At 35.5% G+C, this 11,465-nt stretch overlaps 2 protein-coding genes across 2 annotated transcripts; both read right to left on the bottom strand.

Annotated features, from left to right (window-relative positions):
- Window positions 1-765: 765 nt before the first annotated feature.
- LOC120342680 (kelch-like protein 36) lies at window positions 766-4,535 on the bottom strand. The gene has a single exon (XM_078112146.1). It carries the CDS (start codon window positions 3,434-3,436, stop codon window positions 1,823-1,825), a length of 1,614 nt encoding a protein of 537 aa, XP_077968272.1. The 5' UTR covers window positions 3,437-4,535; the 3' UTR covers window positions 766-1,822.
- Window positions 4,536-5,912: 1,377 nt separating this feature from the next.
- On the bottom strand, window positions 5,913-6,518 carry LOC144423059 (kelch-like protein 24). Its single transcript, XM_078113264.1, has one exon. It carries the CDS (start codon window positions 6,516-6,518, stop codon window positions 5,913-5,915), a length of 606 nt encoding a protein of 201 aa, XP_077969390.1.
- Window positions 6,519-11,465: the final 4,947 nt, after the last annotated feature.

Here is an 11,465-nt window from a genome sequence, read left to right as displayed (position 1 = left end):
ATCAAAATGAGTTTATTAAACTGCCAACTCCACAGCCTGATATCAATTCCACTTTTTGCCAAACAGTAATGACATGTGTTGTCTGCGTGAATCTTTATCAAAAATATGCATCAAATCATCTACAACTAGGGTCGGAAACCATTTGTCGCTTTCGGGACAAAATTAAGAGTTGCAAGTCATTGACGGGGCGTACATATTTTTAGAAAGTTGAAAAATGAACGGATGATACTTCTTGTAGAGTAGAAATCAAGCAGTGATACATATCTCAATAGAATATAGATTTATTTCCTCATTGCATTGCATCTCAAAATATTACATTCGAATATTTTCGGCGCCATTGAACCCTTTGCACTTAGCATCAACTTTCCTGCGTTTTGTTGCCATTTGTCTAACAATATTTAAATTATAGGCTCATCAAACGAGTAATTTCGTATTTTATAGTTGTTAAATCATTATATCATGAAGTCTAGACGTGTCTCACAATAAATTCTGTTACTATTATTCTGTGAAGCGTCGTGGGCCGGAACCGTCCTGCGGGCCGAAGGTTGCCAGCCCTCAAATTGTGGAGTAACGAATCAAGCATGTTATAAAGACTGGCAGAAACTTCGTGACCGTCAGAGAGTATTTAATTTTTTTTCAGCTGGTCTAATTATGATATCAATATTGCAAATTGCCCCTGTGAAAAAAATTCCAGTAAGAATTTGTCAAAGATAAACTACAAGCAATATAACGAAAATTTATATTTTCTTCTAGTGCCTTTCATACATAACGCAATAACAATTTATACATAAAACAAGTTCAGTGAATTAGTCAATATGAATATACTACCACAAGAATAAAATTTGAGAATATTCAATAAAATCATATTTCCTTAATTACAGAACTTATTGTCTGTTAATCAGGAATTGAAATCAATAAAAAATGATAATATTTCATGCCTCATTGGTTGCAAAGATATTCACGAAAATGAAAATTTCTCAACATCATTATTTTCAGAATAGGAATATTATAAGTTGAATAATTGGTCTTAGTCTAGAAGGCCACAACAAGTCTGTTATGATGTTATACAGATGATGGTATGAAATGAGCTTCACCTCAAAAATACAAAATACTAATATTGCATTGGACAACACACAACAGTGATCCAAGAGTTTTGCATTTTCTTTTATTTGTAAAAAAAAAATTTGTAAAAGTTTGATATTTGATGGACAGAACCCAATTCGTGCAACAAGGGCATGTAATAAAAGCTTTATTGCCACTAACCTAAATATTTCATTTACAAAAACACATTTATTTTTGATCAGTTATTCCAAGAATAAAAAGCATGAATAATATTTACCGCATTCAAAAAATACATATCTTCGAACTAGTTGAATAAAATATTGAAAAATGATACATTTTTTAGGAATTAGAGAATAAATTGTTGACTATTATAAATAAAATGATCTAAAAAAACAATATAATATCAACGCTACCAATATGAAACTAATTTTCACTTGTCACTTCCAAATAAAATAGGTAATAATTAACTAACCAAGCAATCGAATAATCAGTATTGCTATTGGCTATCTGAAGAGAAATTATTTAAGATATATCTTTAAACATTCTGTGAATTCGTTCATGCGCTAAATGTATTGGAGAAAAAAAATCAAATAAAACTTTTTGTCAAAGGAATTATTCAATCTAAATTTACCACACAAAGGATTAATTTACTAGTTTCCATCATTCTGTGAAAAAATTGGGAGTAAATTACAAAAACCGATAGTTATTTTGATTTCAAAATATGAGAGCCCTATGTGTCCAAGAATAAAAGTAAATAACGCTATATAGATATTGCAACAGTTGCCAATGGAATTATATTTTTTCCTTGTATTGTTTCAATGATTTCCCATTCTTTTGTTTCAGGATCATATTCCTCTATAATTGCAGGATTTCCATTTCCACCAATGACATAAACTTTGTCATCAATCAAACAACTACTGAACTGTGCTCTTGTAGTTTTCATTGGTTTCAACATCATCCAGGTATTAGTTACAGATGAACGAAATTCAACAGTAGTGAGAGTTGAACCTCTATTATTATCATAATCTCCCATAACATATATTCCTTCCTCTGTAGCAGTTGCAGATGCACAATATCTTGCTTCATTCAATGATCCATTATCCATTGACCAAGTTGATGTGACAGGATCATAAATCTCAACTTGGTTTGTTGCTTGAAATTGCTGCTCAGATTGTCCTGCAATACAAAACACCTTTCCATCAGCAGCCACCAAAGATTCCCAAGCTAGAATCAATGATTTGTTTGTTAGTCTGGTCAATCTATTATTTGATGGTTCATATCTTTCCATAATGTTTGAGTAATTCTGATATTCAATACCATAAACAAAACCATCAAGTGCAACTACACATGCCCACTGAAGATTTGTATTTGCCATTTGTTCCCACTTTGCATTTGATTCAGCATATTTAAGTCTGTAAAACGATCCATTTGTACAAATTACATAAATGTAAGATTCCATCACTATAGCAGAATGTAATGTATTCTGTATAATTGCTTGATCTATGGTTTGCATTGGTGTCCATGTTTTATCATCAACATCATGAGAATGCATTCTTTGAGAAGTTTTGTCAAAAACAACAAGCTGTTTATTCTTTGTAAAATTTACATCTTTTTCACTGAAATTCTCATTGCTGTCTAAAATTGACAAAGTCAATGACTGAAGAGATTTCGCAGATTCAAATATCAGTGGTTCATTTGCAACAAGAAATCTTCTATATGACAAAGTCATCACCAAACTGAGAAAACATTCTTTTCTTTCATCAATATCATGTTTGGTCCATGCTAACAACATCTTACATTTCACTTCTTCCTTTGCTTTTGTTTCCTTTGATTCCATCAGAAATGAAATAAATTTTTCATCTAGATCCATAAACTCATCAGACTGGGCAATTCCTTTAAAACGTTGCAATGCAAATTGATTGCATTTTTCCTCAAGTTGTTTACAGTTGTACCTATTTGCAATTTTTTTAGTTTGAAAAAACGATCTAGGATCAAGATCATCTTCCAGAAAAATTGCGATACTATCACAAAGTCTTTGCAGATGCATCATGTGAGCGACACCCATGAGTGTTTCACGTTTTTCTTTGGCAACATAAGCATCCCCAGTGTAAATGAAATCAACACATTTTTTAACACAAACTTCATCAAATTCCTTTATTTCAACGACACCAGATTTTGTTTCCACATTTTCATGAGATAACATTGCTTTAAAATAATCGGAACTTGCCGACACAATATTCTTATGAACAGGAAGTTCCTCAGATTCAGCTTTGATCATGAAATCACAATGACGTCCAGTTTTACGATATTCATTCAATTGTTGTAAAATTTCAAAAGCATGTTCTTTAGAATCTGTGTTGATTTTTTCTTCCATCTCTGAGATGATTTTGTTTGATTTTATAAAGAACTGCTTATACAGTTATATGAATATAGCCTACCAATATTGATAAAGTACCTTAAACAATAGAAAAACTATATTTAAAAAAGTTATATAGTTTATAGTTCAACACAAACAAATCTTGCTGCCTTGCTTCTTAAAACAATGACTACAATTAAATAAAAATGAAACTATACCCAGATAACGAAAGGCAATGATGCAATGCCTGATCAAATGAGTACACATCACAATATCGAAGCCGCCGAAGGTATGTCTGTATGTAAAGTATCAAGTATTGACTGCTTGAACTAAAGCTCTTCGAACTACCGGATGGCATAATCACTGTTACTGAATTACAGTATTTGCTCGTTTTGTAGCCTTGGCCCATATTTTTTTCAAGCAACTCACTAAAGCACGGGCGCGTGTTATTTTCGATCGTTACAATAAATATTAAATTGTTATTTTCAAGTTCTCAAGTATGATTTAAACGAGAATAACAAAAATTTTGACTTTTTCTACGCACCGCAATTACAAATCCGCAAAAGAAGAAATGTTTTGCGAAGCCCCATCAAAAATTGAAACGACGCACTCGGGTGCCGCGACGCCCAGTTTGAGAACCACGGTGTTACATAATCAATGCTATCTGTTATGTACTTGGACGCCAAAGGCACGAGTGTTATCTACCGGCGCCCAAAATTCAACAGCGTTGTGACAAAAGCGCTTCCTTATTTCCTATTGTTCCCTACCACTGAAAAATCAGCTTTTATATTGAGCGGGTATTCAAGCACCGGCCCTCATATAATTTTATGTTCTGTTCACATGAGCTGCTATTCAAACGGGCCCTTAATCAAGATCGGGCAGTAAAACGAGCATATCTGGTAAGTAATTTTCAACTCTTTTTATAAACACAACTAAAAACTGACAAATAACAAGGTAACATGCAAAACTAAACCCTGCTTGAATATCTATCTAAGTATAGGCATTGTTACACACTATAGTAGCCCATTTTAATAACAGAAACTAATAAAAAAAAGTCAAAAAAATGCCAAAATATCAAACAGAAATCCAGATGCCGAATGTCTGAACATGCTTCAAAAAAAAAAAATTTGCTAAATTTGACAATAGAAAACCCAACATAATAGCCATGTGTGAAACCGGCATGTTTTTTTTACCCATTTATCGTTAGTTCAATTTTGATATTCCAAGTTATGTTGTCCATTGGCGCGGCGGTGTGGCTCAACGGGCTAAGCGTTAGGAATACGCTCGCCACTGCAACTCCAATTACTCTGCGTGGGTTCGCAGGTCCGAATCCCATGCAGGGGTGGTTATGTGCGAGAGGATTGCTGGACTCCTCGCCGTCATTGAGTGGTTCACGTAACCGCTGGTCGGTTACGGCTTCCTCCACCACCAAGTCCATGCTTCCGAAAACAAACAATATATAACTAATCCCATACCCGACTTGAAATGGTAACTGGACGAGAGGCCGTGGTTCGCCATATGAATAAGCCGTCTTATCGGCTTTTCTCTCCCCCCGGGATAAATATGTAAATCCTATCCTATCCATTAAAAATCATTGTCTCTCAATGTGGGGTGGTGTGGCTCAACTGGCTAAGCGTTAGGAATACGCTCGCCACCGCAACTCTAATTACTCTGCGTGGGTTCGTAGGTTTGAATCCCATGCAGGGATGGTTATGTGCGAGAGGATTGCTGGACTCCTCGCCGTCGTTGGGTGGTTCACGTAACCGCTGGTCGGTTACGGCTTCCTCGGGTCTAGTATAGTTTAGTACCACAAGTACTTCCAGTGGGCGTAGCATAACGATTTTTGCATGTGTTATTCCTAACCCTCACCTGACTATGCCATCCAAAAATTACGTCATAGGGATTGCCAAAGTATAATTACGATCGCCTGAAATGGCATCTGCGCCGCCGATAGGAACTTGCTAAAGCCGGCGATCTCTCTCCTAGCGTGATTGTTACGACGAGAAAAATAGCTTGCTCGATTTCGGGTTATCGTCTGCGCGTTTGGGACGACCATCCACATACTTCGGTGGGCCTTATTACACCACTGTGACGTCGGAATGACATAATTTTTCGGTGACGTAGTCAGGTGGGGGTTAGGATTGACATATGCAAAAATTGTTGAGCCAGGCCAACTAGAAGTGGATGTGGTACTAAACTATACCAGACCCGCTTCCTCCACCACCAAGTCCATGCTTCCGAAAACAAACTCTATATATATCTTATCCCATACCCGACTTCGAATGGTAACCGGAGGAGAGGCCGTAGTTCGCCATATTGATAAGTCGTCTTATCGGCTTTCCTCTCCCCCCGGGATAAATATGTAAATCCTATCCTATTTCCCACAACACAAGACCATACTGCCTGTTGTCCGTGAAACGGGGAATACCCTAACTATCTGGTGATGGCTCTTGGATACAACCTAGTGTGATCCCAATTGCTCGCCAATGACATTTCACCAAAAATAAAATATCACGATCTTCCTTTTCACTTCTTCCTTTGCTTTTGTTTCCTTTGATTCCATCAGAAATGAAATAAATTTTTCATCTAGATCCATAAACTCATCAGACTGGGCAATTCCTTTAAAACGTTGCAATGCAAATTGATTGCATTTTTCCTCAAGTTGTTTACAGTTGTACCTATTTGCAATTTTTTTAGTTTGAAAAAACGATCTATGATCAAGATCATCTTCCAGAAAAATTGCGATACTATCACAAAGTCTTTGCAGATGCATCATGTGAGCGACACCCATGAGTGTTTCACGTTTTTCTTTGGCAACATAAGCATCCCCAGTGTAAATGAAATCAACACATTTTTTAACACAAACTTCATCAAATTCCTTTATTTCAACGACACCAGATTTTGTTTCCACATTTTCATGAGATAACATTGCTTTAAAATAATCGGAACTTGCCGACACAATATTCTTATGAACAGAAAGTTCCTCAGATCCAGCTTTGATCATGAAATCACAATGACGTCCAGTTTTACGATATTCATTCAATTGTTGTAAAATTTCAAAAGCATGTTCTTTAGAATCTGTATTGATTTTTTCTTCCATCTCTGAGATGATTTTGTTTGATTTTATAAAGAACTGCCTATACAGTTATATGAATATAGCCTACCAATATTGATAAAGTACCTTAAACAATAGAAAAACTATATTTAAAAAAGTTATATAGTTTATAGTTCAACACAAACAAATCTTGCTGCCTTGCTTCTTAAAACAATGACTACAATTAAATAAAAATGAAACTATACCCAGATAACGAAAGGCAATGATGCAATGCCTGATCAAATGAGTACACATCACAATATCGAAGCCGCCGAAGGTATGTCTGTATGTAAAGTATCAAGTATTGACTGCTTGAACTAAAGCTCTTCGAACTAATGGATGGCATAATCACTGTTACTGAATTACAGTATTTGCTCGTTTTGTAGCCTTGGCCCATATTTTTCTCAAGCAACTCACTAAAGCACGGGCGCGTGTTATTTTCGATCGTTACAATAAATATTGAATTGTTATTTTCAAGTTCTCAAGTATGATTTAAACGAGAATAACAAAAATTTTGACTTTTTCTACGCACCGCAATTACAAATCCGCAAAAGAAGAAATGTTTTGCGAAGCCCCATCAAAAATTGAAACGACGCACTCGGGTGCCGCGACGCCCAGTTTGAGAACCACGGTGTTACATAATCAATGCTATCTGTTATGTACTTGGACGCCAAAGGCACGAGTGTTATCTACCGGCGCCCAAAATTCAACAGCGTTGTGACAAAAGCGCTTCCTTATTTCCTATTGTTCCCTACCACTGAAAAATCAGCTTTTATATTGAGCGGGTATTCAAGCACCGGCCCTCATATAATTTTATGTTCTGTTCACATGAGCTGCTATTCAAACGGGCCCTTAATCAAGATCGGGCAGTAAAACGAGCATATACGGTAAGTAATTTTCAACTCTTTTTATAAACACAACTAAAAACTGACAAATAACACAGTAACATGCAAAACTAAACCCTGCTTGAATATCTATCTAAGTATAGGCATTGTTACACACTATAGTAGCCCATTTTAATAACAGAAACTAATAAAAAAAAGTCAAAAAAATGCCAAAATATCAAACAGAAATCCAGATGCCGAATGTCTGAACATGCTTCAAAAAAAAAAAATTTGCTAAATTTGACAATAGAAAACCCAACATAATAGCCATGTGTGATACCGGCATGTTTTTTTTACCCATTTATCGTTAGTTCAATTTTGATATTCCAAGTTATGTTGTCCATTGGCGCGGCGGAGTGGCTCAACGGGCTAAGCTTTAGGAATACGCTCGCCACTGCAACTCCAATTACTCTGCGTGGGTTCGCAGGTCCGAATCCCATGCAGGGGTGGTTATGTGCGAGAGGATTGCTGGACTCCTCGCCGTCATTGAGTGGTTCACGTAACCGCTGGTCGGTTACGGCTTCCTCCACCACCAAGTCCATGCTTCCGAAAACAAACAATATATAACTAATCCCATACCCGACTTGGAATGGTAACTGGACGAGAGGCCGTGGTTCGCCATATGAATAAGCCGTCTTATCGGCTTTTCTCTCCCCCCGGGATAAATATGTAAATCCTATCCATTAAAAATCATTGTCTCTCAATGTGGGGTGGTGTGGCTCAACTGGCTAAGCGTTAGGAATACGCTCGCCACCGCACCTCTAATTACTCTGCGTGGGTTCGTAGGTTTGAATCCCATGCAGGGATGGTTATGTGCGAGAGGATTGCTGGACTCCTCACCGTCGTTGGGTGGTTCACGTAACCGCTGGTCGGATACGGCTTCCTCGGGTCTAGTATAGTTTAGTACCACAAGTACTTCCAGTGGGCGTAGCATAACGATTTTTGCATGTGTTATTCCTAACCCTCACCTGACTATGCCATCCAAAAATTACGTCATAGGGATTGCCAAAGTATAATTACGATCGCCTGAAATGGCATCTGCGCCGTCGATAGGAACTTGCTGAAGTCAGCGATCTCTCTCCTAGCGTGATTGTTACGACGAGAAAAATAGCTTGCTCGATTTCGGGTTATCGTCTGCGCGTTTGGGACGACCATCCGCATACTTCGGTGGGCCTTATTACACCACTGTGACGTCGGAATGACAATTTTTCTGTGACGTAGTCAGGTGGGGGTTAGGATTGACATATGCAAAAATTGTTGAGCCAGGCCAACTAGAAGTGGATGTGGTACTAAACTATACCAGACCCGCTTCCTCCACCACCAAGTCCATGCTTCCGAAAACAAACTCTATATATATCTTATCCCATACCCGACTTCGAATGGTAACCGGAGGAGAGGCCGTAGTTCGCCATATTGATAAGCCGTCTTATCGGCTTTCCTCTCCCGTCGGGATAAATATGTAAATCCTATCCTTTTTTTTTTTTTTTTTTGGTTATCCAAATACGTGATTTCAATTTATTTGCATGAAGTCACCAAGATTTTATTTTTCCACATTTTGGCCGAATTTTAATTATTCATATTTTTCACCCCCCATATGTTTTATGTTAAAAATTACATATAAAAGAAGGAAGTTATTTGTCACATTTGATTCATAACAATATAACAATGTTGATTCAAGGTCCATAGATCCTATCCTATTTCCCACAACACAAGACCTTACTGCCTGTTGTCCGTGAAACGGGGAATACCCTAACTATCTGGTGATGGCTCTTGGATACAACCTAGTGTGATCCCAATTGCTCGCCAATGACATTTCACCAAAAATAAAATATCACGATCTTCTAGAATCTATATCTTAATTTATTGGACATGAAGTGTAGATATGGATCGTTTTGTTATTATGTTGTTGCTGTGACAAAATATCTTCCTGGAGTAATTGCTTTGAAATTTTCAGTGGTTGAAGATTGTATTTTTCGCTAAAAGTCTATTACTTTCATTTATTTCAAAAATTTCTGTTGGCTCATTAATATTCAGTTTTTGTGTGCGATGACATTATCGAATACTACTCCACTTTTTGAACTTTCCCACAATTCCAGAATCTACTGGTTTTCTAGATATGAAAAAGCCATTAACCTATTTTGAATCCAACTCGAGGACATTTGAAATACAGCTCTTTCTAGCCAATATCAAAATTAGTTTATTAAACTCCACAGCCTGATATCAATTCAAATATGCATCAAATCATCTTCAACAATCTTTAACACAAGCATGTAATAAAAACTGGTAGGAACTTCGCGACCATGAGATAACATTTATTTCTTTCTCAGCTGATCTAATTATGATATCAATATTGCAAATTACAGCTGTGAAAAATTGCATAAATAATACCAGTAAGAATTTGTCAGAAGATTAACAACAAGCATCAAAATGAAAATTTATATCTCCTTCTAGTACCTTATATACATACCGTAATAACAATGACAATTTCACAAACACAGTATATTTTATAAAGTTCAGTGAATTAGTCAATATAAATATACTACAATAATAAAATTTTTACGAATATTCCATAAAATCATATTCCCTTTACTACAGAACTTATTGTCTGTTTATCAGAAATTAAAATCAATAAATAATGACAATATTTCATGGCTCTATAGTTGCAAAGAAATTCACGCAAATAAAAATTTCTTAAAATCATTTTCAGAAGAAAAATATCAGAAGTTGAATGATTGTTCTTAACCTAGAAGGCCACAACAAGTCTGTTATGATGTTATACAGATGATGGTTTAAAATGAGCCTCACTTCAAAAAAAAAAACATAATACTAATAATGCTAATACTAATAATTGAATAAACACTACTTCTCCCTAACCTAAAAGTTTTGTAATTTCTTCCATTTGTAGTAACAAATTCGCGCAAAAATTTGATATTGGATAGACAGACAGAAACCAATTTGTGCAACAGGGGCCATGTAATGAAAGATTTTATGCCACTAACCTAAATATTTCGTTTATAAAAACACAATTTTTTGGTCTGTTACTTAAAGAATAAAGAGCATGAATTATAATTAAAGCATTTAAAGATCCATATCTTCGAACAAGTTATATCAAAAAGCAGTGAAATGATAATAAATTTTAAAAAATACAGTGACCTCAAAGGAATGAGCTTTTATTATTAACAAGAGAGCTATGTTCAAAGAAATATCTGGTTACGTCACAAGGTGCCGCTATATTTTATTCTGACACATAAAAAACGAATCACTCGTCCACAGTCCAAGTCCACAAAAATTTTTAGAATAATTAAAAGAAATAACCTTCTGGCAAAAAAAATCAATCTTTCACCACTGAAAATTTCAAAGCAATTGGTTCAGTATTCGAAGAGAAAAGCGATTTTGCAATGATAAAAAAAAAGCGAACAAGAACAAAAATACCAAAACGATGTTATGTCCACTGACATGTCCAATAAACCCCACAGGATCATAAAGAAAAAAAACTTGAATTATTGTATGGAACTAAAATCAGATAGGCCCCATCATAAACAATTAATGCGAGGTAATGAGAAAGATATGATTACTACCCATACCATATCAACCATAAAAAATAATACGGGGTAGTCCCCTGTAATCTGACATATCACAAAATTGAATGAAATAATGAAAAATGATACATTTTCAAGAATTAGATCATTATGGTTGACCATGATAAATGCATATAAAAAAAAAACACTACCAATATGAAAGTAATTTTACTTGTCACTTTTTAATAAAATATGTACCGGAATGATTAACTAACTGATATTGGCTATATTATGAAAAACAAATTACTGAAGATGTATCTTCAAACATTCTGTAAATTCGTTCTTAGGCTGAATGCATTGAAGTATAATAATCAAATAAACTTTTGACAAAGAAATTATTCACTCAAAATATAATCACACACAAATGATTAATTCACTAGTTTCCATCATTCCATAAAACAATTTAATTTGAGAGTGAATCAGAAAAATTGACAGGTATATTCAGAATCAACATGAGAGCCATATTTGTCCAGGAATAAGAGTAATTGACG

This window comes from Styela clava, chromosome 1 (genome assembly GCF_964204865.1).
Source record: "Styela clava chromosome 1, kaStyClav1.hap1.2, whole genome shotgun sequence".
Lineage (NCBI taxonomy): Eukaryota > Metazoa > Chordata > Ascidiacea > Stolidobranchia > Styelidae > Styela > Styela clava.
The sequence above is the reverse complement of the archived record's forward strand: the minus strand, read 5'-3'. Positions and strand labels throughout refer to the sequence as shown.

What these genes read in the sequence shown, in the direction of transcription:
- LOC120342680 (XM_078112146.1), bottom strand. Translation starts at nt 3,436, where the DNA reads ATGGAAGAAAAAATCAACACAGATTCTAAAGAACATGCTTTTGAAATT.
- LOC144423059 (XM_078113264.1), bottom strand. Translation starts at nt 6,518, where the DNA reads ATGGAAGAAAAAATCAATACAGATTCTAAAGAACATGCTTTTGAAATT.